The 27,631-nt window shown below is 37.7% G+C and overlaps 1 protein-coding gene and 2 pseudogenes across 3 annotated transcripts in view; all 3 read left to right on the top strand.

The window, feature by feature from the left end:
- Positions 1 to 13,899, top strand: part of ARID4A (AT-rich interaction domain 4A) — a 63,003-nt gene extending 49,104 nt beyond the window's left edge. For all 3 annotated transcript variants that reach the window (XM_045810348.2, XM_045810346.2, XM_045810347.2), the window contains exons 20-24: positions 822 to 1,949; positions 2,876 to 2,980; positions 7,199 to 7,405; positions 8,012 to 8,158; positions 12,039 to 13,899. In XM_045810348.2, the coding sequence (XP_045666304.2) occupies positions 822 to 1,949; positions 2,876 to 2,980; positions 7,199 to 7,405; positions 8,012 to 8,158; positions 12,039 to 12,142 (1,691 nt within the window). In that variant the 3' untranslated portion in view covers positions 12,143 to 13,899. The remainder of the gene's footprint in view (positions 1 to 821; positions 1,950 to 2,875; positions 2,981 to 7,198; positions 7,406 to 8,011; positions 8,159 to 12,038) is intronic.
- LOC148107666 (10 kDa heat shock protein, mitochondrial pseudogene) lies at positions 1,957 to 2,869 on the top strand (annotated as a pseudogene).
- An 8,712-nt stretch (positions 13,900 to 22,611) lies between the features above and the next one.
- Positions 22,612 to 23,316, top strand: LOC148107665 (elongation factor 1-alpha 1 pseudogene; annotated as a pseudogene).
- Positions 23,317 to 27,631: the final 4,315 nt, after the last annotated feature.

Below are 27,631 nucleotides of genomic sequence, written 5' to 3'. Positions count from 1 at the left end.
TGTTGGTCTCTCTGCTCAGCAGGGAGCCTGCTTCTTCCTCTGCCTGCCGATCCCCCTGCTTGTGCTCTCTCTCTCCTTCTCTATGTCAAATAAATAAATAAAATCTTTAAAAAAAAAAAAGGTAGTTTGCCTGTACTTTTATGTCTTAATCAGAAGAACATTTAACGTTTTGGGAATTCATATTGCTCATTTTGTACATCTCTTCTTTCCAGAGTTATTTTAAATAATTCTAGGGATACAAAATGCCCTGTCACATTTATTAATCAGATAATTATTAATCACTACTAGATTTCAGATCAAACCACTTAATGTATTAATATAATCTCAGTACTAGTCCTTTGATTTTTTTTTTTTTAAGATTTATTTATTTTAGAGAGTGCGTGCAGGGGGGAAGGGCAGAGGGAGAGAGAGAATCCCAAGCAGACTCCCTGCTGAGTGTGGAGCCTGATGTGGGGCTCAATCTTACGACCCCAAAATCATGATCCAATCGGTTGGAATGCTCAACCGACTAAGCCATTCAGGACCCCCTAGTCCTTTGATTTTTCTAAGGATTAACACAGCCTAAACATGATACTAGTGAAAAATGCAAAATATTTCTTTTATAGAATTGAGATAGTAATATTTTCAATGTATTGTGTTTTTTACATGGAGTTTAACTGGAAATACCCTCATTTTTGGCACAAATGTATGGTTTATCAGAAATTTCTACAGGGAGGTATTCAGAGATACATGATTAAGAGTTTTTTTGGTAGAATTTTTATTCTAAAGTTACATTGGTAATTAAGATAGAAACCTTTGTAATATAATATTTCCTTTTACAGACTCTTGTTCATCTGATAGTGAAACAGAAGACCTTTTAGAAAAGAATTTGATGAATGAAGAACTTTCTCCTGATATTAAAGAACTAGAAAAAAATGAAAATTTAAATGATAAACTAGATGAAGAAAATCCAAAGATTGCTGCACATATATTAAAAGAAAACGAAAGGACTCAAATGCAGCCTTTAGAAACACTGAAGTTAGAAGTTGGAGAAAATGAACAAATAGTACAGATTTTTGGAAATAAAGTGGAACACGTAGAAGAAGTTAAGAAAGAGGCCGAAAAATCTCCTAAGGGAAAGGGAAGACGAAGCAAGACAAAAGATCTTTCTTTAGAAATTATAAAGATTTCATCATTTAGCCAGGACGAAGCAGGAAGTGAACCTCATATAGAAGCTCAGAGTCTGGAATTTTCTTCATTAGACAGTAAAAACTTTTCTTCTACCGAAGATGAAACTGACCAATGTGCAAAAGAAAAAAAGTTGAAACGGAAAATACTGGGACAGTCATCACCAGAGAAAAAAATAAGAATTGAGAATGGAATGGAAATGACAAATAGCGTATCTCAAGAAAAGACCAGTGACTGTGTTGCATCTGAGGGAATGAAAAACTTAAATTTTGAACAACATTTTGAAATAGAAAATGAAGGAATGCCATCATTAATTGCAGAGTCAAACCAACGCATTCAAGAGTTAACTAGTGAAAAATTTGACAGTCCAGCTGAAGAAACTGTAAGTACTCCACTGAAGGAAGAAGAGGATGCAATGCCTCTGATTGGGCCTGAGACTTTGGTTTGCCATGAAGTCGATTTGGATGATTTGGATGAGAAAGATAAGACCAGTATTGAAGATGTGGTGGTTGAAAGCTCTGAGTCTAACTCTCTTGTTTCTATCCCACCTGCCCTACCTCCGGTAGTACAGCATAACTTTTCAGTAGCTTCACCACTTACTCTCAGTCAGGATGAGTCTCGAAGTATAAAAAGCGAGAGTGACATAACCATTGAAGTTGATAGCATTGCTGAAGAATCTCAAGAAGGTATCTGTGAGAGGGAATCAGCAAATGGATTTGAAGCCAGTGTTGCCTCTGGTACCTGTAGTATAATTGTTCAAGAAAGAGAAAACAGAGAGAAAGGTAAGGAATTTCTAGGGAGAATATCAGCCTTTATGTTCAACCCCCACATTAGTAAGTTAAGAGTTTTAGGAACTCTTGAGCGGTAAAGTTCCCTTCCTCCCTCCTATTCATTCTCTCCCTCCTACCTCCTCCTCTCCCTTCCCCTGCCTTTAAAAAAAAAATGTGTTTTTTGACAGACAGCCAGCGAGAGAGGGAACAAGAGCAGGGGGGAGTGGGAGAGGAAGAAGCAGGCTCCCAGCAGAGCAGGGAGCCCAGTGCGGGGCTCGATCCCAGGACCCTGGGATCACGCGGTCAACCAAAGGCAGACGCTTAACGACTGAGCCACCCAGGCACCCCTAAAAAAAAAAAAAAGTTTATGTAGAAATTTACATGGAGTAGACAAGTGAATAATTATAGCGGCTCTTGCCATGGCAGCGGCTAGAGAGTGGGGCATGAACTGTGGTAGCCAGAGTCACGGCAGGACAGGACAGGCATTTAGAAAGTTTCTTCCCCTCTCTGACTTTTAGTTGAAAGGAGTGCAGCTGAAACTGTAACCAAAGGAGGCATTATGCTTCCAGAAAAATCTCATGGAGATGTACTGCAAGCAATAGTAGTAGCTGTTGGATCGGGCTCTAAAGGAAAGGGTGGAGAGATCCAACCAGTTAGCATGAAAGTTGGAGATAAAGTTCTTCTCCCAGAATATGGAGGCGCCAAAGTCATTCTAGATGACAAGGATTGTTTTTTATTTAGAGAGGGTGACATTCTTGGAAAGCTTGTAGACTGAATAAATCATTATTGAAAATGGCATCATGTGAAGCTGCCCATTCCACTGAAGTTGTGAAATCTTTCATCATGTAAATAATTTCCACGTCTCTCTTTTATAATAAACTAATGGTATCCCAAGTAGATACATATTTTTTTCAATTGTCTCTTTCCCCTTATTTCAGGTCAGAAAAGGCCAAGTGATGGAAATAGTGGATTACTGGCAAAAAAGCAAAAGCGTACCCCAAAGCGAACAAGTGCTGTAGCCAAAAGTGAAAAGAATGGAACAGGTTGGTGCTTTCCAGTGCTGGCCTTAGCACAGTGTTCATATTTCCAGCATTTTGTTGGTTTGATCATTTGTGTCAATTTAAAAATAAATTTGGTTTAGGCGTGGCTAGCTGGCTCACTTGGTAGAGGACGTGACTCTTGATCTCAGAGTTGTGAGTTCAAGCCCCATGTTGGGGGTAGAATTTACTTAATAAAAAAAATGTTTTTAATGTTTGGTTTATTATGTTCTGGAAATAGCAATTTTTCCACTAATTTTTATTTATTTATTTTTTTTATTTATTTTTTTTTTTTAAAAGATTTTATTTATTTATTTGACAGAGATAGAGACAGCCAGCGAGAGGGAACACAAGCAGGGGGAGTGGGAGAGGAAGAAGCAGGCTCATAGCAGAGGAGCCCGATGTGGGGCTCGATCCCACAACGCCGGGATCACGCCCTGAGCCGAAGGCAGACGCTTAACCGCTGTGCCACCCAGGCGCCCCTCCACTAATTTTTAAGCTGAAGGGGCTTACAATTTTATTTAGAGCTGGGATAGCTGTGATTATTTTTTATGCTTATTTCATTTGTATTTCTTATGTAAAGTGGTTTAATATTGAATGTATTTGAGGATCTTAAATAATAGGAAAGTAATATTTGCTCTAGTGGTAAAAGCAGATTAAGTTTACATTTCTGAATGGAATGGTTTACTTTAATCTAGAAAAGCTGATTTCTAAATAGTAGCATGGTATTTTTAAAACAAGAAGATAATAAGATTCTTATGGAAACAAACAAGGAAATTAGTAAATCAGTATAAATAGAATACTTGAGAAAGACTTCTGTACAATATGGAATAAAACTAAGTTGTAGAATATAGTAGAAATAAACATGGTTGATTTTGACAAATTAAAGTTTTATGTCCAAAACATGCCTTCATACAAGTCTCAAAGGAAAATTCTAGGTTACAGTAGATACATATCCCATGGAGGGAGCATATAATTTATACAAGATAAAAGGCATTTCAAAGGAAAACTTTTGAACCATATTTGAAGTTCTCAGAGCCACGTGTGGCTGGACAATACAGATGTAGAGAGGAGGAGTGACGGGAAATGAGAAGAGAGTGGCAGCAGGAATTACAGAGGGTAACTGAATAATGTCCTAGTGCCTGGCAGATACGCTTGTCAAATGATCAAAGTGAACATCACCAGTAACGGGACAAATGGGAATCACATAGTACCTGGCAGGATGTGACAGGAACACAGCAGCACATCTGTGACACTCCTGTCAAAGATGCATAACCTGAGTATAATCATGAGGAACCATCACCAAATTCCAACTGAAGGATCTTCTGTAAAATAACTGGTCTGTAATTTAAGAAATTGCAAAGGTCATGAAAGTCAAAGAAAGAGGAACTGTTGCAGATTTAAAGGACTCTTATGAGACATGACAATTAAAAGCAGCGGATGATTCTCACCTGGATCCTATTGCTACAAAAGACATTATTGGGTCAAGTAGAGAAACTTGTATGGGATCTGAGGATTAGGTGATAATATGTTTGTGTTCATTTCCTGATTTCGATTGTTGTTTTATGGTTCTCTAAGTGTATGGTGGTTTTAAAAACATATCTACAAATCTGTTGATACTCTCCCCTTCAAGAGACAAAGCCTAATTCCCTTCCCTTGAATGTGGGCTGAATGAAGTGATAGAGTATGACTTCAGAGAATAAGTCATAAAAGGCACTGCAGATTCCTCCTCGCTCTCCCTTGGATCACTTGGTCTGGGAAAAGTTAGTTGCCATGTCCTGAGGACACAGCAGCCTATGGGGAGGTCCACATGGTGAACTGAGCACATCCTGCCAACATCAAGTAAGGAACTGAGGCCTCCTGCCAAAAGCCACGTGGGTGAACCATCTTGGAAACATACTCTTCAGCTCCAGTCAAGTCTTCAGAGACCACAGCTTCAGCTAAAAGCTTCACTGCAACATCACAAGATTCCCTGAGCCATACCACACAGCCAAGCTGCTTCCAGATTCCAGCTCTCAGACACTGTGAGATATTAACCATTTGTAGTTTTAAACTGCTAAGTTTAGGGCCAGTTTGCAGATAACTAACACAAGGAGAATGTCCTTGTTTGTAAGAAAAAAAACACTGAAGTACTCAAGTATGGCTGGGCAACTTAACCTTCAAATGGGTCAGGAAAACATTTTTTGGTAACTGTTCTTATAATTTTGTTGTAAGTTTGAAGATTGTCTAAAAAGTTAAAAAGATTTAAAAAAAAGGAGATCATCAGTTTTACTTTTGGAGCTTAATATTTGGCAGGAAGAAATGAATTAAAGAGATGGGAAGTGAAATCATTAGGATTCAGTTATTATTAGTTACATATGAGGGACTGGTTAACGAACATATGGAATACAGAAGTTGCAGCAGGTTTTTGGAAGAGTAATTTAGGGAATGTTGAGTTAGAGGTACCCAGTATTCGGGAAGTGTAGGAGTCTGGAGCTTAGAAGAGTCTGTTTTTAGGGGCGCCTGGGTGGCTTAGTTGTTAAGCGTCTGCCTTCGGCTCAGGGCATGATCCTGGCGTTCTGGGATCGAGCCCCATGTCAGGCTCCTCTGCTGTGAGCCTGCTTCTTCCTCTCCCACTCCCCCTGCTTGTGTTCCCTCTCTCGCTGGCTGTCTCTCTCTCTCTGTCAAATAAATAAATAAAATCTTTAAAAAAAAAAAAAAGAGTCTGTTTTTAGAAGATGGTTGTGTGAAGGATTGCAAGATCATGAGATTGCTACGGGAGAGTTGTAAAATGAAAAGAAAAAGAACCAAGAATAGAATTCAGTGGGCTATCTCTTTATATGGGCACTGATCAGAGACAAATGCAAATCACTAAACACTAGTGGGTTTGAATAAGAAAGACGTTTTGAATGCTATAGGATATGCAATAGGATTAAAATACATTCATTGAATTTGGTGAATTGTAAATGTTGGGACCCTAACAAGAACATGGGAATGTGATTAGAAGGTGTGGAAATCAGGGTAACAAAGAATTTCTTTCAAGAAATTTGACTTTAAGGAGAAGGAAAGAGGTGCCAGCTAAAAGGGGAAGTTTTCTTTTCCCTCCCTCTTGCAGGGTGGGAAAGATTTAAGCATGTTGGTAGACTGGGAAAAGAAGCTGAAGATAAAAGAAGATGGATAATTGCTGTTGGGATATGCCAGAGGAGCTGTGAGTGGATGGTTTTAAGATTATAGCTGAAGAGATTAGTCTTCAAAAACATTCTTCTCTTTCTGAGCTCCCCTCAAAAGTTAATAAAGACAGATACAGGTAGAGGAGGGGCTGGGAAATTGAGTGTGTAACATTCAACTTTGCCTTTTTGGTAGAAGGCAAAGTTGGCTTTTGAGAGTAGCGTGGAAGTAGTAGGGTATAAGATTGGGGGGGAAAAGGGTAAAACTGAGAGTATTCTAATTTGTTATGAAGTGAAAAGCAAAAGCATGTCTGGTGAGGAGGGACAGATTTGCAAACAAGTATCTGCTCACATTTTATTATACATATGTTAAAGGATGTGCATACGTCAAGTATTTTTTTGTGCTTTTTCATTTATGCAGTTTCGGTGGTTTTATATCTTGTTTTAAACATAAATGGGGCAATACTATACATATTGTTTTATAACTTTGCTTTTTTATTTAACAGTATATATGGGATATTTTGCCATTTTTGTTTTTATAAACTTTAGCTCATTCTTTTTAACAACTTTAAGTATTCAATAGTATATTTGACCCTTGAACAACATGGGTTTTAATTGTGCAGATCTACAGATTTTTTAGAGTACTGTAAATGTATTTTCTCCTCACGATTTTCTAACATTTTCTGTAGCTTACTTTTGTAAGAATACACTATATAATGTTGCATATAACGTACACAATATGTGTTAATCAACTTTATGGTATCAGTAAGGCTTCCGGTCAACAGTAGGCTATTATTAATTAAGTTTCTGGGGAATCAAAAGTAAATGCAGATTTTTGACTGCATGGGGGTCAGTCCCCCTAACCCCAACCAGTTGTTCAAGAATCAAGTATATGTAATTTTTAACATTTTTCCTATCGGTGGGCATGTAGATTTCCATTTCTTTACTGTTAAGAATTTGTGCATTTGTACACTTATTTCTGTAGGACACCAAAAACTATGATTGCTGGGTCTGCTGCATTTTGAGATTTGATATTTTCATCATTTATAATCTCTGAATCAATTTTTTCTTATTATAGGACAAAGCAGTGATAGTGAAGATCTTCCTGTCCTGGACAATTCAAATAAATGTACACCAGTAAAGCATCTTAGTGTGTCTAAGCCACAGAAGCTTGCACGATCTCCTGCAAGAATTTCCCCTCACATCAAAGATGGAGAAAAAGATAAACACAGGGAAAAACATCCGAATTCATCCCCTAGAACATATAAATGGAGCTTTCAACTCAGTAAGAAGCTTTAGAAAACCTGAATGTATTTTGTAAAGTATTTATCTTAAAATGTCAAAATAAGAAATAGTGGTTACCAAATTCATTTATGTAGGTTTCCAAATATTGTCTTATCAGTAATCACCATGTATCTTAAATACAAATCCATGCCTTTTCATAATAATAATCTGATAAATATTAGAGAAAGATCTCCAGTAATAAGATGTGTGATTTGTATTTATCGATGAAACTGAAATACCCTTTCTAGTACTGACAACTGGAAATAAGCAGTGAATGAAAATATCAATACAAAGAAACTGGATGAATAACAACAATTATACATCAGGGTTGCTGCGTGTTTATGTTTTCTTGTGTTTATCTGATCGTTTAAGTAATATATCACCAAGTAATACATATTTGGTATAAAAAATTTGGGATATATACAGAAATCTTATTCATAAATTTAATTGTCATCCCTGTTTATAGAGCCTTATTTAGCTATTATTATGGAAAGTTTTAATAAACTAAAGCTTTTGATGATTTAGAAGTTGAGTTTTGATAGAACTGCCATCTTCTTTTCTCAGATAATTATTTTAAAAACCAAATTAAACTTTTTTTCCCCTTTAGATGAATTAGATAATATGAACAGTACAGAGCGAATCTCTTTTCTCCAAGAAAAATTACAGGAAATCAGAAAATACTACATGTCTTTGAAGTCTGAAGTTGCAACCATAGACAGGAGGAGGAAAAGATTAAAAAAGAAAGACAGAGAAGGTAATTTGATTATAATTTTTCTTCCTGTGTTTTTCAAATATATCCTGTCATTTTAGAAGATTTACATAAGTTACTCTTTGAATATAGTACACATTTATTAATTGTTGTTTTTAGACTCCTAGTTTTATCTTCTTTGTGATATTATTGAAATGAGTGGGTCAACAACTGAATTAATCAGGACGAGACTCTTGAAAAGGACTATGAACTATTTTACAAAATGTGTGATTTTATTAAATGTGGTGGGTTCTCAAGAAGAGGTAGTTATTCTGAAATTCACACTTTGCTCAACAAATATTTACTGGCTACCTATAAATAGGCACTATATTTGTTATTATGAGGTTCACCAAAAGTAGTGGGCATAGGGCTGATCCTCAAAGAAATTATCTTTTTGCGATCCTAAGTTATTTCCTGAGGAGCTCAACAACATTAGTTGAAATCGTTCAGCTCAATGTTAATGTGTTCACGCTGTGTGCCAGGCCCTCTTCCAGGTGGTGGAAGTGCAGAGATGAATGAGATACAGACTTTGATCTCAGAGATCTTAACTTCTGGCAGGAAGGGTGTGTGATGAGGGCCCCAAGAGAGATATCACCAAGTATAGGAGTTGGTGGAACGAGAGATTACTTTGGATTAATCATGGAGAGAGAGTACTATCTGACTTAGACCGTAAAACTGTGTGGGACTGACTTCTAAATATTGATAGGTTCACATCTGTCCATCCCCAAACCCGACTAAAATAACAGTAAAGAAAATGAAAAGCTCTGTACCCACAAGAACAAGATAATAGGATAGCAGACCACAGTAGATAAGGAATGTTAACAACTTCTCTCTTGGAAGCTGTGAAGCACATGGACTGCTTTAGCAGAATGCCAAAACCTAAAGCTTGTTATCCTTGCGGTGAGGCAAAACAAGATACAAGCCAGTCCATACCACATCACCCCAGGTCTGAAAGCAGGGATATAGGTGAGACTAAAAATGGAGATTGGTTGAAAATAGAAGGAGAAATTGGATCCTTTTGTCCCATCCTGTGATACAAACTACCTTCTTCTGCAGCTGTAGCAGAAAATAGGAAATTAACTTATTGTATGGAGGGTAAATGGCCTGTAGACTCAGGGACACCAGCCATAGCTGAAGGTGAGGGGTAAGTGCAAAACCAGAAATAGTGAGCCTGAGCAAAAGTTTACAATACTGAATGATGAGACCCCATCCCTTTTCCGACTGAAACTCTTTCCCTCTTGGCTTCCTGAAAGCTGGCAACTAAGCTTATGCTCAATCTTGGGAGGAGACTGAAGGATTCTTCTGGAGAAGCTGGTCAACCCAAGAGGAACAAACTAACTCAGATACCAACATTTAGAGGTTCCTGAACCAAAAAGCAAGATCCTTGCCAATCACTATATGTGCACTGCCCATCATTGAAAAGCTCCGCCTGCTCGCACACAGCTTCCAGTTAGTTTTTTAATGCCCCCCTCTTAAATATGGGAGCCACAAGACCAGATAGGAAAGCTTCTACATAAAGGTAGAAACCAAAGTAGAAAATGAGAATAAAAGGAAGTTGTAAAAAACAATGTACCATAGAAAACACCAAACTATAACCTATACAGAAATACAGGATAGATACTGTAGTCTTGAAACAAGAATATGATAGTATTTTTCTTTTTAAGATTTTATTTATTTACTTGACAGAGAGCGAGCGAGCACAAGCAGGCGGAGCGGCAGATGAGAGAGGGAGAAGCAGGCTCCCTGCCAAGCAGAGAGCCTGACACAGGGCTTGATCCCAGGATTTTGGGATCAAGACCTGAGCCGAAGGCAGACACTTAACTGACTAAGCCACCAGTGCACCCCCAAAATATGATAGTATTAATACAATGCAGAGACCAAGACGGATCTCTCAAAAATTAAAAATACGATAGGACTTTAAAAAATGTAATAGAAGAGATAGATAGCAAAGCTAAAGAAATCCTAGTAGATGGTCAGACAATAGGAGAAAAGAACTAAGAGAAGTAAAGGTTCTGGCCAAGAGATCCAACTTCTGAATCACAGAATTTCTAGAAAAAGAGCACTGAATAAAACACAGGAGGAAGCTGTCATCAAAGAAGTATTACAAGAAAAATTTCCAGAACCAAAGGATATGAATTAGAAGATTGAAATGACTCACCGTAACATCTGTAAAAGAGAAAAAATCACACCTAAAGCACACCGTGACATTTCAGAACCCTTTGGTTTACCACATAAAGGTATATCTAAAAAATGGGTCTCAGAATAGCATCAGATTTCTCATGTCAGATTTCTCAGTGCACTAGAAACCAGAAGCAGAACTAGAAAGCTAAGACAACATAGGATTCAGCAAACAAGGAATCCCACTTAGGAAAACAGTAAAGAAAATGTCAAGGTGATGAATGAAAGCGATAGGATTTGACCACTGCACAGCAGGCCTAGAGAGCCAACTATTCCAGGAATAGGATGGGTGGGAGGGGAGGGCTCCAGGAGGTCTGTCTCTTAAAAAAACGGGTAAATTACATGATAGGCTTGCCTATATTGAGAGGAGTTTTCTGTCTGTGGCAGTTAGGGGACTAATTTCTGATAAAATGACCTGTATCATATGTGATCTTGAATCATTCTAGTCCAAGTCCAGCAGTGTTAATTCCCAGAAGATGGAGCAAATGGAAGATCAGGCTTTCCATGTTTGTCCTTTTCTTTAACAACTGTAAATAGCAAGAATAAGAAGTCTTTACAGAACTTTTAAACACGAAAAGAGGAGGAAATTAACAAGTTGAAATTTCTTCAGAGCACCCTAAACTGCTTTAAGTTTCCTGAGGGTGATGGGAGTTTCAGACAACTAAAAAGATTCTTTTATTACAGTCTTCCCTTTTTTGTTTTCTTAATTTTTTGTAGCATGGAGTTATTAAAGTGAGACCCTGAGTGATTTCTGGAATATTAGAATTTGTAGTAACGAGTTACATGTCACATTGACAGCACTCGTACACACTCAGAGAGATATACTTAAAAATTAAAAATTTAAATAGGAACAATTAGGCAAAGTTTGGCAGGAGACAAGGGAGCTTTGCAAAGAAAAAAAAAAACACCCCCCCCCCAAAAAAATGGCAAAGTACCAAATGCATAGATCCTTAATCTGTGTTATATCTTCCTAGAGAGTTCTGTTAAAGTCATATAAGGACTCTTTCTTTTTTTTTTTTTTTTTAAGATTCTGGGTTTTTTTTTTTTTTTAAGTAATCTCTACACCCAATGTGGGGCTCGAACTCACAAACCCCGAAATCAAGAGTTGCACATCTGCCCTCTGAGCCATGCGAGCACCCCGTGAGGACATTTTTCTAATCATACCCCCACACTTCCATCCTGATCCTGATTCCATCATGATTCTGATACCTGACCTAGATAACTGCTGTTGCTTATAGGGTGCTGTGTCCATTAGGTGTACCAGGGCAGGATAAAGGTACGATGCCAGTGGTTATCTGCCTGTAGGAAATTCTTGGTTGAGTGAATTCTCTTACGGTCCTAGAACCTGGAGACTAAGGAAGAATTTTCTATACTGAAAATTTAACCCAGGTTGACCTTGTTTTTGGTTTTGGGGCAAGATGAGTTCCTTCCAGCTATCTTTCAAGTTAGGGTTTAAGAGTTTATTATCTCTTTAATCTTTACATTTTAAGATGCCTTTTTGGAACTGAGTTATTTAACTGACCAGAGACTGATTCCACTCAATTGAGCCAAACAATTTTTGCTGACAGTTTGTTATTCCTAAATTCAGGGACCATTTAAGAGGACTGTAATTGAAATGAATGCTAAGAAATGTATTTCTAACTTGCCAGTGGCTAGGTATCTTTGAGTGATAGGTTTTAGGTCTAATGTGGTTATTTTGATTCCACAGTGTCTCATGCAGGAGCCTCCATGTCATCTGCTTCGTCAGACACTGGAATGAGCCCCTCATCCTCATCTCCCCCACAAAATGTACTCGCTGTAGAATGCAGGTGATACACGTTTTCTCTGCCTTCCCAGCAGTTTGCTGCCATGGACATAAATCCCAAAATCCTGAAATACAACCACAGAAAGCACTCAACTGGTTTGACATTGCTAAGTATATCCTGTATACTTTTCCAGGCTGGATTGTATCTATTCCCTCTCTTTTCTTTTTTTCTGTTGCAAAAAAATAAGCTGATTAATAATTGAAGGTTAGGCAGCCTGCCATATTTGTCATAATTTTTCCTCTTTAATTTTTTTCATTTTTTGTGAAGATAAAAAAAGGGCACTTAGCAAATTCAATTTGTATAATAAAGCTTTCAAATGTTATAGAAATCATAGACAAGCAAGTGCACATGATAAACATCAAAATATTATCCAGCTGAATAGTGACTGCTGCACTTTCACTAAGATGTATTTGAACACTTGGTGAGTAGGGGGTTTATGTTGTGTTTTTTTTTTTTATTGTTGTTTTTTTATTTTTGTGGAAGCACTTGCTATTTAGAACTGCCAAAGTATATGTTCAGCAGTGTGCCCAGGTTTAAAGGTGTAAATGGGACAAAATAAATTGTGAAAGGAAGTGTAGTTGACTGAAAACTACAGTTGTAATAAGTCTTCCACTTTTTATAGGATTTTTGAGCACACAATTATGCAAATATTTTAATGTTTATTAATGTTTACAGTGGAATTGTGAATAAGTTTTCAGTGGACTATCTTATCCCTTGACAAAAATATTTTGTCTTTTTTCTATGTAATTTCAGAGTTTTTATTTTGTTACAAAAAGACAAAAATGAAATATATAACAACAATGAAGTTATTTAACAAGATTTCTAAAGCTGAAAATTTTGTGTAAAATAAGGTATTATCTTGCAACTTGTTAAATATATTTATTCAGACATTGGATGTTGTATTTTTATGTATTTTTTAAAATATTAATAAAATTGAAAAAAAGAAAATTCTAGGTTAATTCACTCTTTGGATGACAATAGCTCTCAGCTGTCCCTTTTACAGGAGGTTGCATCCAGTAGCTTTGCCTGTATTGAAGGGCGTCTGTCTCAGTCCTTCAAACAGTATAGAACAATACATGGGCATCTGGATCATTAAAGCATGTCCTCGTTTAGGAACTTTGGCAGTCCTAGTATTTAAACTGTTTTGAGGATCAAATGTTTGGTTGCCCTTAAGATACTTTGTCATAGTTTTTATGTTTGCTATACTGCCGAATAAATTTCTATCTCCCAAAGTTGAGATGCAACAACTAAGTAAAGCAACTATGTATGCTTTGTCTGTGAATTGTTCCACAGACTGATACATTTTGTAAATAATTCCAAAATCATGTATTTAAAGCATTTTTGCCATATACATTATGTAAAAAGGTGATTTTTTAAAATCAGTTTTTAAATTCATGTTTGTACATTGAAAGGGGTTTTTTTTAAACCTCCTTTTCTGTGTTTAATATGCTGTAGAGTAAAAACCTAGATGCTCTAGACTGTATATCAGGATCTGATTTACGAGAACCAAGCCAGAGCCAAACACTAGTGATGGCATAGCATTACCGAAATCATTGTTTCTTTATTTCATTTTACCACATTGTGAACTTGTGATTCAGATTCCTTCCATTTTCGCAGAGAATTAAAAAGAAAAAAGTACTCTTGTAAAATGCACTTTTCTGTCTTTTCTTTGCAAAGCAGAAGTATTTCAATGTAAAATAAAAATGGAGCTCAGTGGGCAGTATTAATAAACGCCATGTTTTAAACATAGGCTTTATATTTTTAGTTTTCATTTAAGTGATTGTTTTTTTCCCCAAGTGCCAGTAACTTAACAGTTGGAAAATCAGACTTTGCAAAACAGAGCATATTTGATATATTTGTCAGTCTTTACAATAAAATATTTCTAGTACTTAATTATAAAAGTGAAAAATGTCATTCAAATCATTTCAGTTGGAACTAGGAGGCAACCTTAGATTCATGTGTTAGATATTTTAATGATTTCCTTCGAGTAGCAATTCAGTAAGTGAGAGAACTAGTTATCAGCTTGAATACCATCCCTTCTAATCAGTATAAATCTGGTAATGAAGTATTGGGACCTTGCTCCAGAGAACAAAATTATGTATTCATTCAATGGGTATATGGACACTGTTAAAATCCTTTTATTTTGGAGCTGGAGAGGATTATGAAAGTAAGTGAATATTAAGTATTAAATTCAAAACTAGGCATATTTTGAGTTTAGCTAAAATTTTGGATAGTGCTTGCATGTGACTAAAAAAGTGAAAGTATAAAGACAGTCTTTAATATCTAAAGTAGAAGGTGCTATCTATAAAGTTAAGTTCTTGAAGATTATGGAGATTTGTTTCACTATTCCACTGTGTGCTTTCATTGTTTATTGTGTTTCTAGTTTTCCTGTCCTTCACTAAGAAACATGTTTGTACTTAGCATATACATATTATGTCTTCCATAAAATTGCTTTAAATTACGGAAATCCATATGGGTTAAACTATTAATTTGTTTATATATCTTTCTTATAAGTCCTAAAATATACCTTTCTTATAAGCCCTGTAATTTGACCTGTCAACACTGTGAAAGCATTTGAAGCTATATTCAAACACATATAAAAACTATTACCAGAATTTATTCATCAGCAATTTATCGGTTATCTGCTAAGTGCCAGGCACTGTGCTAATAAGGCCCAGAAGTTACAACAGTGAACAAGACAGAAAAAGGTCCCTGTCTCTAAGCAATGTATAATCTAATGTGGTAGATTACGCACAGGGGCCATGACATACGATCTAGGAGCCCAGCGAGGAACTTGGAAGGCAAGGGTGGTCAATGAAGGCTTGGCAGAGAAAGCAGCAGTAAAACCGAGCCCCAGTGAACATAATGAATTGGCTAAGCAAATGGGAGAAGAGAGATGGGAGAGTAAAGCGCTCCAGGCACATGGGGCTAAGAGGTAATGAGCCAGGGCAGGAATAGACTTGAGGTAGGAAAGGCAGGAGCCAGGTCATGCAGAGCCATTCATTTTGTAAATAATTCTTCCCAAATCATGTATTCAAAGCAGTTTCGCTTCCTTAAACCCAAACACTGCACCTGCCCACCTCTGCCTCTTGTTCCTCTGTTTCCCCCACCACTCTATCTCTACTTGTCCAGAGCTATCTCCGGAGCCACTTTCCATGAAGCTTTTGCAGACTTACCACCACCACCTCCTCCTTTTATGCTCTCATAGCATTTTCAATCTATTATTTTACTTGACAACTTACCCTGTATCATGTTTACTTACGCATTGTCTTTCTACTTTACTAGATGTTAGCTCTTTAAGTACTTAGTCATACTTGTAGCCCACAAAGTGCCTGATCCAGCCTCTAGTAATACACAGTAAGATGGTCAAAACTATGTTTAAGTTACTTTTGAAATGCTATTGTTTCTGTTTTTTACCAGTGATTCTTATGTATAAGCCAGACTTTATAAATTACCTTTGTGGTTCTTTTCACAAGGTGATAACGGTAAAATATCATTTAAAAAGTGTAAAGTAGACCTGTTAAACTGTCTAATCCCTAACTCAGAGTATTCTTAAACTGATGAGTTTTTTTCCCCTCCTCATTTCTTCTTCACTCTTCCATTACTCCATGTAGTTACACACAGATTTTTTTATCCTGTTCCAGGAAGACTACAGAATGTGATGGCATTCATCATTAGTGAAGGTTGAAGGACTCTTCAGATGAGGTCTGCGCTAATGGGAGAATTTCTAATATATGCTTAGTGTTTTCACGCAGAAATTTTTTTTTAGTTATTTACATTTTATTACAAAACCAAATGATGTTTTTCTTGTTAAGCACAAAAAATCCTTTTCATATATTCATGTTAGACCCATTTTATCTTTTTAAACAATTACAGGGGCAGTGTTTATAATTTTGGAATTTACAGTGAACATAATTATGAAACTATCTTCATTTTGTAACCTGTATCACTAAAATTCATTTTGAAAAGTTCTATTGTGAAAAACTTAAAACTTCCATGTAAATATAATAAATGATTATTCTGCACAGTTAATTGGATTTCTTCTCAAGGCTAAGTTATATTAAACAAGACAGTCTGATTCAAGAGTCTCACCACTTCAAGTTGCCAGATTTAGCAAATAAAAATGCAGGACACCCAGCTAAATTTGAATTTCAGACCGATAATTTTTTAGTATAAGTATGTCCTATATAAAAATGATTTACCTGAAATTGAAATTTAACTAGGCATCCTGTACTTTGCCTGCAAATCTTACAACTAGTTTCTCTTCCACTATATTCCGAGACGAATTTATTACCCTCCAGAGAAGATTTTTTCGGTCCCCAAATGTTTTTATGGAGGATAAGAAACTGCTGAAGTTTCTCCTGGTTTCCAAGGATGAATGTGCCTTGGCTGTCCATAAGTGATTTTTAGAATTAACCATTTCCTTGATGTAGTCATTATCTCCAAGACCGGCCCTGTAATAACTAAGCTTTGACAAAACAGTTTTGAATGCACTCAGACTTCACTGGTGGTTTTCCTTTGATGGGGCACTTTGCCCACCAAGTGGTAACTGCTCTCTGAAATTTTCTTGGTCTTGGATCCCTATCCAGACCTGCTCTCAAAACCTAAACTAAATCTCTCTTGAAATTAAAAGCTTTCTAAGGCATTTAATAATTATTAATAAAGCCACTATAAATATACACATAAAGGCTTTTGTGTAGACATATGTTTTCATTTCCCTTGGGTAAACACCTAGGAGTAAGGTTGTGGAATTGTATGCTGTATGATTTTTGCATTCCCAGCAGTGATACACAAGAATTAAGTTGTACTACATCCTTGTCAGCACTAGATATATTGGGCCTTTTTTTTTTTTTTTAACCATTCTAACAGGTGCGTAGTGGTATTTCATTGTGCTTTTAATTTGCATTTCCTTAATGATTAATGATGTCACACAGATTTTTTATTGTCTAGCAATCCCAAGCATTAGAAAGTATGTAAAGAAATGGGAACACCCATGTACTGCATGCAAGTGTAAATTAATATGTCTATTTGGATTTGACATTACCTAGTAAAGATGTAGGGGAACACCCCCTTTGACCCAACAGTTCGTATATCCTAGAGAAAATCTGCATATGCTCGAGGAGATCTGTATTAGACTATTCTTTGGAGCATGATTTGTGTTGACCAAACATCTTAAATGCCCATGAATAGAACAATGGATAAATAAATTACGGCTAACTAATTAACTGCAGTACTACAGAGCGGTTAAAATAGATGGACTGAGTTAAATATATCAACATGAATAAATCTCAAAAACGAGTGAAAAAAGCAAGTTGCCAAATAATACATACATCTTTACAAAATTTAAGGATGCAAAACAATACATTGATTTTGTTTATGTAGCCGTAAGTATAAAAACATGAACGTGAATGATGAATACCCAAATTCAGGAATGGTTTTCTCTGGAGAATAGGGAAAGGAACAGGGGAGGGTATACAGGGGCGTTTATTCCCTCCTCCAAAAAGATGTAAAGCAAATATGACAAAATGCTAAGATTTGATAACCTCAGTGTTTATCATATTATTCTCAATCCTTTACTATATTTGACATATTTTATAATTTGGAAAAAAACAGCTAATGAACTACTGCCCAGTAAGGTGAAGATAACTGATGGAACTCAGTACCGTTATCAGTGAGTCAAGGTCCATGCATATTATCTCAGCCCTATGAGAAAAGCATTGCTATTTTGTTTTGACACATAAGGAAACCAGTTCCAAATGGTCAAGGTAATAATAAATAGCAGAATTAGAATTAGGACACCAGCCCATTTCTCCTGGCTTCCAAGTCCAGTATTTGTTTCATTACATTAGTGCTGTCTTATGAAGCTTCTGCTCCCTGAGAATAATGGTTGCATTTTTAACAAAGACATCATTTTAAATGACTACAAGGAGAACTTACGGGTCTGGGATTCTCCCTAATAAGACTTATAAGCACTCATTGTATACCAGCTAACTATTTGAACATGGCAAAGCACTTGACCTTCCTAAGTGTCAGTTATTATTACCTATAAAGTGAAAGGTTTCCGATTCTAAAATTCTGCTTTTAATGACTGGTTTAATTTCAGAGACATTTAAAAAGTTTTAAATCTATTTTTTCGGTGGGTAATACATCCATATGGTTCAAAACAGAAAAGACGCAAGACTATATGACAATCTCCCACCTCTGTGCCTTACTTTCCCCTTCCCAGAGAAAAGCAGTGTTAGGGTTAGGGTTATCCTTCCAAAAACATCTTTGCTTCCTGATTATTTTTGCAGCTACATAGTATTCTGTTATACCAATATACCACAATTTGTTTATCTAGCCCCATAATGATGGGACATTTTGGTTAGTTCTAATTTTTATTACAAACAATGCTGCAACTAATAGCCTTATACATATATGTCCTTTCACACATGTGTGAGAATACCTGTACGATAAATTCCTAGAAGTGGAATTACTGGATCAAAGTATATGTGCATTTTTAATCTCAATAGATACTGCAAAATTGTCCACCATGAAAGTGTTGGAGAGAATGTGGTGGAACTAGAACTTTCACACCGTACTGGTAAGAGTACAAAATGGTACAACTACTTTGGACAAATTTTGGCAATTTCTTAAAAAGTTAAACTTATATGACCCAGCCATTCCACCCATTGATTCTTAGCCAAGAGAAGTGAAAGAATGTTCCACACATGGCAGCAGCAAAAACTTCAAACAACACAAATGTCTATCAACTGGTGAATGGATAAACTGTCCCATATCCCCAGAAAGGAAGACAGCCCAACAAGAAGAAGAACATGTGATGATACGGACAACAAAACGGATGAATTTCAAAATAATTATGCTGAGTGAAAGAAGCAAGGCAAAGTACAAACACTTTATGATTCCATTTATATAAAGTTCTAGGAAATACGATGTATAGTGACAGAAAGCAAATCGGTTCCCTGGAAACTTGGTGAGGAGTATGTAGGGGATAGGGTGGGACTGAGAGATTACAAAGGAGCCCAAGTAAACTTTTGGCAGTTATGGACGTGTTCATTAATTTGGTTGTGGTGATGGTTTTATGTGTGTATTAAATATAAATATAAGTGTGCACTTTAAATGTGTGCAGTTTGAACATTAAAAAACCCCAAAACGTCTAAAACAAAAAAAGCACAGGGATCATGCAAGCCCAAGGTCACGGTGGCCAGCTAGTACAGAGACGAACTCAAGTTTAGTGAGGTCAGTGTTGCTTTTGCAGCCTGGTAAAAGCAATGAGAGACTTCTGCTTTTTCCCACTGAGGTATGTCATGACCTTTCTGTGGTTCTTTTGACCAGATATCTTAAGATCTTCCTGCTAATGTAGATATAATAAGTCCAATGTATTATTTTTTAAGTGGGGAGTATAAATAGAAATACTGTTTTTCATAATTTACCTAAGTTGATTTATATGTCTTTTTTCCTCTAACATCTGAGTATTTCTCAAATATCCTTCTGAAACACTGATGCTATTAAGTTGAAATTTTTACTGAAATGACATGGGTAATCATTCTTGGATTACACTTTATCTGACCTTCACTTCCTATTGTCAGAATTTATACTCTTTCATCCCAAATCGCTAGTTTAGTATCCCAAAATTCCTGACTTACAGTTTTATTATACTTCCACTGTGTCTTCAGCCTCTATCTATTTTCCTTATTGTCTCAAGATTCTCTCCCTTCTCGATGCTAGCTGCCTGCCTCACCTCCCTTTATTAGCCTTCACTTGGGTCAAAGCATTTAATCTGGCTGCTGGAGATTCTGCTCAGTTATATCTTACCAGTACTAAAGTACTGACATAAGAGATAAGGAAATGGCTGGTATCTAAAATAGTGGTAATATTACAATAACCTTACATGCTGAAATCAATGCTGCTTTTTTTTTTCATTCATTGGTTCATTCAACAGATATCAATAGAGTGCTTCCAGGGTATGTACGGCTCTAGTGCAGTAGGATTTTAGCACAATAGATTCAATTTGACAGTAAGAGTCTTCAAAAATAAAGAACTCTCTAGTTCTTTGAGAAGATCAATAAAATTGACAAGCCTCTAGCCAGACTGATTAAGAAATAGAAAAGACACAAATTACCAATATCAGGATGAGAGAGGTGACGTCACTACAGATTGTATCTATACCTATTAAAGGGATAATAAAGGGACTATCACAAACATCTTTATGCCAGTGAATTCAACAACTTAGGTGAAATGGGAAAATGCACTAAAAGACACAGTAACAAAGCTCACTAAAGAAAAAAATATATAACTCAAATAACCCTGTATCTATTAAAGAAATGGAATTGTAGTTATAGAACTTCCCCCAAAGAAAACTCCAGGTCCAGCTACCTTCACTTTTAAGTTTAAGGAAAGACATAGTACTACTAAATGTTTAAGGAAGAAATAATACTAATTCTACTTAAACTCCTCAAAAAATTGAAGAGGAGGTAATCTTCCAACCCACGCAATGAAGCCAGCAGGACTCTGACACCAGACCAGTATCCTTCATGAAGATATATCCAAAAATTCTCAAAATTTTAGCAACTGAAATCCAACAACATATTAAAGGGGAAACACAACATGGGTCTCGTGGGGTTTATCCCAGGAAAGCTGGGTTGGTTTAATATTAAAAAATCAATGTAATTAATCATATTAACAGATTGAAAAAGAAAAAGCATCTGACAAAATTAAACGTGCATTCCTGAAAAACACTCTCAGCAAAGAGAAGGACATGTCATTTCAGTAAAAATTTCAACTTAATAGCATCAGTGTTTCAGAAGGACAGTTCCTCAACCTGATGCGGGAAAAGCATCAGTTAACATCATATTTAGAGAGGAAAAACTGAATTCCCTAAGATTAAGACAGGGATATCCACTCTTACTGCTTCTATTCAACATTTTTTTGAAGGTTCTAGCCATAGCATTCAGGCAAAAGAAAAAAAAAAAAAGCAAAAGATCATGGACATCTAAACTGGTGAGTTTAGCAAGAATGCAGGATTCAAGGATACCTGGTTGGCTCAGTCTGTAGAGCAGGCAACTCTAGATCTCAGGGTTGTAAGTTCAAGTCCCATGTTGGGTACAGAGATTGCTTAAAAATAAAATCTTAAAAAGAGAATGCAGGATTCCATATCATTATACAAAAATCAATCCTATTTCTATGTACTAGCAATACATAATGAGAAATTGAAATTTTAAAAATGCCATTTACAATTGCATCAAAAATATGAAATATGTTGGGATAAATCTAACAAAGGATGGGAAAGACCACTAACACTAGAAACTACAAAATATTGCTAAGACCAAATAAAGACAGTCTAAGCAAATAAGGAGATACACCTCGTTCATGCATCATAAAACTCAACATTGTTAAGATTTTCTTTGCATCTCAAATTTCATGCAATCATAAAATCCCAGGTGGTTTTATTTTTCGTAGAAATTGAGAAACTAATTATAAAATTCCAATGGAAAGGTAAAGGATGCAGAATATCCCAAATAACTCTGAATAAGAACAAAGCTGGAGGCCTAACTCTACCTCGTTTCAAGAATTATTATGAAGCTAACAGCAATAAAAACAGCATTTTGGCTTTTTCGCAACAGGTTTGCTGCCAGAACACAGTTGTCACGAAAACCACCACTCAACCTAAACCAAAATGGGAAAGGAAAAGACTCCCGTCAACATCATTGTCATTGGACACATTGATTCGGGCAAATCTACCCGATCTGATCTATAAATGTGGTGGGATCGACAAAAGAACTACTGAAAAATTTCAGAAGGAGGCTGCTGAGATGGGAAAAGGGCTACTTCAAGTGCACCTGGGTCTTGGATCGACTGAAAGCTGAGCATGAACGTGGTATCACCACTGATATCTCCCTGTGGAAATTTGAGACCCCCAAGTGTTACATGACCATCATTGATGCCCCAGGACGCAGAGACTTTATCAAAAACATGATTCCAGGCACGTCTCTGGCTGACTGTGCTGTCCTGATTGTTGCTGCTGTGTTGGTGAATTTGAAGCAGGTGTCTCCAGGAAAGGGCAGACCCGTGAGCATGCCCTTCTGCTTACACACTGGGTGTAAAACAACTAATTGTTGGTATTAACAAAATGGATTCCACTGAGCCACCATACAGCACGAAGAGACACGAGGAAATCATTAAGGAAGTCAGCACCTACATCAACAAAATTGACTATAACCCCGACACAGTAGCATTTTGTACCAGTTTCTGGCTGGGAAAGTGACAACATGCTGGAGTCAAGTGCTAACGTGCCTCAGTTCAAGGGATGGAGTCACCTGTAAAGATGGGAACGCCAGTGGAACCACACTGCCTGAAGCTCCGGATTGCATTCTGCCACCAGCTCATCCAACTGACAAGCCCTTGCGTCTGCCTCTCTGGGACGTCTACAAAATTGGTGGTGTTGGTACTGTCCCTGCGGGCCGAGAGGAGACCGGTGTTCTTAAGCCTGGCATGGTGGTCACCTTTGCTCCAGCCAATGTTACAACTGAAGTAAAGTCTGCTGAAATGCACCATGAAGCTTTGAGTGAGGCTCTGCCTGGGGACAATGTGGTCTTCGATGTCAAGAATGTATCTGTCAAAGATGTTTGTCGTGGCAATGTGGCTGATGAGGGCAAAAATGACCCACCAATGGAAGCAGCTGGCTTCACAGCTCAGGTGATTATCATGAACCATCCAGGCCAGATCAGTGCTGGATATACCCTTGTGCCGGACTGTCACACAGCTCACACTGTTTGCAAGTTAGCTGAGCTGAAGGAGAGGACAGATTGTCGTTCTGGAAAAAAGCTGGAAGATGGTCCCAAGTTCTTGAAATCTGCTCATGCTGCCATTGTTGATATGGATCTGGGCAAGCCTATGTATGTTGAGAGCTTTTCTGACTACCCTCCTCCGTTCTGCTGTGACATGAGACAGACGCTTGCTGTGGGTGTCATCAAAGCAGTGGACGAGAAGGCAGCTGGAGCTGCCGAGGTCACCAAGTCTGCGCAGAAAGCTCAGAAGGCTAAATGAATATTATCCCCAATACCTGCCGCCCCAGTCTTAATCAGTGGTGGAAGAACGGTCTCAGAACTGTTTGTGTCAATTGGCCAATTAAGTTTAATAGTAAAAGACTGGTTAATGATAATAAGGCATAAAAACTTCAGAAGGAAAGGAGAATGTTTTGTGGACCATTTGCTTTTTTGTGTGTCGCAGTTTTAAGTTATTAGTTTTTAAAATCAGTACTTTTTAATGGAAACAACTTGACCAAAAATCTGTCACAGAATTTTGAGACCCATTAAAACAAAAGTTTAATGAGAGGGAAAAAATACAGCATTTTGTACAAATAGAGCAATAAAACAGAACAGAGTCCAGCAATAAGCCTCCACATATGTGGATAATTGGTTTTTGATAAAGGCACAAAGACAATATAATGAAAAGAGGATAGCCTTCTAAAAAAACGATGCTGGAACAATTGGACAACCATATGCAAAACAACAACAAAAAAGAACTTGGAACCATACCTTACACCACATCAAAAATTAAAAACAATCACAAAACCTAAAACCATAAACTTTTAAAAGAAAATAGGAGATGTTTGTCACCTTATGCCTAATTGGGTGAGGCAAAGATTTTTTTTTAAAAAAAAGATTTTATTTATTTGAGAGACAGAGAGCGAGCACGAGCAGGAGAAGGGGCAAAGAGTGAGGGAGAAGCAGACCCTCCGCTGAGCAGGGAGCCCAATGTGAGGCTCCATCCCAGGACCCTGAGATCATGACCTGAGCTGAAAGCAGACGCTTACCCGACTTAGGCAGGCAGGTGACCCCGCAAAGATTTCTTAGATACAATATCAAAAGCACAGTACATAAAGGAACAAATTGATAAACTGTACTTCATCAAAACAAAAAACTTATTATTAAAAGAATAAAGACAAGAAACAACCTGGGAGAAAATATTTGCAAAGCATATATCAGATAAAGGACTGGTATCCAGAGCACATATAAAGAACTCTCAAACTCAACAATTACAAAAGATGCAATGCAAAGAAATAGACTAAAGATTTGAACACACACTTCATCAGAGAAGATACATGACTGGCCAATAAGCAGATGTAAATAGTGTTCATCAAGAGAATGAGGAGACAAGCCACAAGCTAGAAAATACTTATAAAAGATGTATCTGATAAAGGACTGCTTTAGAACATTCAGGCTATTATAAAAACACCATAAATTCGGTGGCTTATAAACAAACATTAATTTCTCACAGTTCTGGAGGCTGGGGAGTCCAAGAAAGGTGCCAGCATGGCTAAGGAGCTCTGGGGGCCGCTTTTGTAAGGGCAGTAATCTCAATCGTGAGGGTTCTCTCTCATGACTAGTCACCTCCCCAAACCCTCACCTCCCAATACCATCATTAGAGATTAGGGTTTCAGCAATATGAATTTTGGTGGTACACATTCAGATCAAAGCAGACTATTTTCCAAAATAAACAACTACTCTTTAAAACTCAACAATGAGACAACAAACGACCAGATTTAAAAGTGGGACAAAGACCTTAACAGACACTTCAAAAAAGATGTACAGGTGGCTAATAAGCATATGAAAAGATGCTCCACATCATGTCACCAGGGAAATACAAATTAAAACAACAATCAGCTCTATTAGAATACAAAAATTCAAAACCCCAACACCACCAAATGCTGGCAAGAATGCGAAACAACAAAAACTCTCATTTGTTGCTGGTGGGAATGCCAAAATGGTACAGCCACCTTGGAAGACAGTTTGGCTGCCTTTAGTTTCTTACAAAACTACACATAGTCTTACCATATAATCCAGCAATCATGCTCCTTAGTATATACATTGAAATGAGTTGAAAACTTATGTCTTCACAGAAATCTGCACACAAATGTTAATAGCAGCTTTATTCATAATTGCCAAAACTTGGAAGCCACCAAGATGCCCTTCAGTGGGTGAATGGGTAAATGTGGTATATCCAGATAGTGGGAAATTATTTAGCGCTAATTGAAATTAGCTATCAAGCCACGAAGAGACATGAAGGAACTTTAAATGCGTATTACTAAGTGAAAGAAATCAATCTGTCAAAGGCTGCATATTGTATGATTCCAAGTATATGACATTCTGGAAAAGGTAACACCATAGAGACCATAAAAAGATCCAGTAGTTGCCACCGGTTGGAGATGTAAGGGGAAGGATGGATAGGTAAAACACAGGATTTTTAGGGTGTGAAATTATTCTGCGTGTTACTTTAATGATGGGTATTATACATTTGTCAAAACACTATACATTTGTACATCAAGCCATACCCTCGTGTAAACTAGAAACTTGGAGTGATAATGATGTGTGAATGTAGGTTCATCAATTGTAACAAATGTGGCACTCTGGTTGATACTGGGGGAGGTTGTGCACATGTTGGATCAGGGAGTATACAGGAACCCTCGGTACTTTCCACTCAATTTTGCTGCGAATCTAAAACTTCTCTAAAAAACTGTTTTTTAAAAGGTGTTGGATATCATGAGACATTAGGGAAATACAAGATAAAACTACAGCGAAAATCTACTACATGTCTACTAGAATGCTAAAAGTAACAAGGCTGGCCAACCAAATGTGGGTGGGTGACTATATGAAGTAATTGGAAGTCTCATATACTATTGGTGGGAATGCAAAATGTATAACCATTTTGGAAAAATGTTTGGCTGTTTCTTAAAAAATTAAACATACTCCTACTATATGACCCAAGGAAATTTGGGGATGATGTATATTATTACTATCTTGATTTTTGGCGATGGTTTTATGGATGTATACGTGTCAAAATGTATCAAATGGTACACTTTAAATATATGCAACTTATTGTATCCCAATTATACCTCAATAAAGCTGTCTGGAAGAGAGAGCTAACACCTAGCATAGAACCATGGTTTGGGGACAATTATTAATGCTATCTCAATTTGGAAAATGACCAAAGCATTGTAGGAATTCTGATCCCCATAGCAAGAATGGTGTCTACATTTAAGAAAAATCTACATTTACCACAGAAATTTGCTTGAAAATTTTTAAATTTTTTCCCATATGGTTTCTGTGATAATTTCAACTACAGTAATCTGTTTATTTCTAACTGCTATAATAATTCTCCTACCTTTATATGTCGCTGTTTACTGTGTCCTTGAACACCCAGCCAATCTCCACAGTTTCCCTGGCCCCAACCTTTCCCATGTACCTCAGGGACTAACTATGAGTTCAGTGGAAGTGAAGGATGGGAAGGGGGGCTGGCAGAGAGGTTTCATCAGAAAATAAGAGCAACCAGCCTAAAAAAGATCATTTGGAGCTGGACTAAACCCATTACTAAGATTCTGAACCAAAAACCATTCCCAGATCACAGTAACACTGGATGCTGATGCTGTTCTCTCTTCTGTTCATGATTACAACTGGGTTTTGACCTAGACCCAGTTGCCATATAGAAGACTGGGGAAGGAACATACAGTACTCAAGAAAACAATGATATGTAACTTACACCTGTTAGCTCTTGTGAGGGCCTGGGCTGCTTCTGGGCCCTGATGGCAATCAAGCAGTAATGAGCACCTTGCTAGCACACACTAATATCGGTAAATTGTAAAGACCAGTTGAATAGCCCAATAAAAGAGAAATTATTTAGTTCTTTAGGTCCTTGCCCAGCTTATGCCTTCTCTACGGCTTAGTAGAAAAATCAAAACTCTGTATTTGGGGTCAGTCTTACCCCCATTCTTCCTGCTGTGTCTGAATAAAGCAAATATTAGAAAGAAACGCATCTAGACTAGTGAGCGTCATGGGTCTGTCAGAGTTGATTTTGCGCTGGGACCTTTGGCTGTCAGGCCCAGGCCAACAAATTCACACCCCGCCCGCCCCCCGGGCTAATGTTATTGCTTCCCAATTCCCGTTTTCTCTCGCTATTGAGCTAAGGTGGTTGGGGACTTTGGATGACTGGGTTCTTTTCAGGTGACAAGGCAGACCAGGTTGGGGAGCACTGGCTAGCAGTGTTCGGGTGCTCAGTGGGCAGTGCTGCGAGCTAGGAGAAGACCGAAGTTATGAGTCGACTTCAGTTTGCAGGAGGGAACAGGGGCTTACGGAGGATCCGGTTCCAGCTAACCAGATTCCTGACACACTGTGATTTGCCAGAATGGGTGTCGCCGACACAGGGAGAGGAGCGCGTTTGGGAAAAGGGTTCAGAACTTGGAGTGCGACAGACCTGATTCGAACAGAGCTCTGCTACTCGGTGGCCGTGAGACCTCGTCCACACGTCCTCTCGGACCCGCGGTTTCCTCCTAGCTCCGCCGGCCGCGGGACTAGGCGTCGACGCGCCGCTCCGCACGCCTGCGGCCGGGCGCACGGGAAGCCCCGAGGCCCGCATGGGCGCCGCGCCGACGCCCCCTGCCGGCCGGCCGGCTGGCTCCGCGCGCTCGCCCGCCCGCGCCCAACGCTCGGCTCCTAGACGC

The sequence above is a fragment of the Ursus americanus genome, chromosome 26 (assembly GCF_024610735.1).
Source record: "Ursus americanus isolate L20-20 chromosome 26, mUrsAme1.1.p, whole genome shotgun sequence".
NCBI lineage: Eukaryota > Metazoa > Chordata > Mammalia > Carnivora > Ursidae > Ursus > Ursus americanus.
Note: the sequence above shows the minus strand (reverse complement) of the source record. Positions and strands in the feature narration are given on the sequence as shown.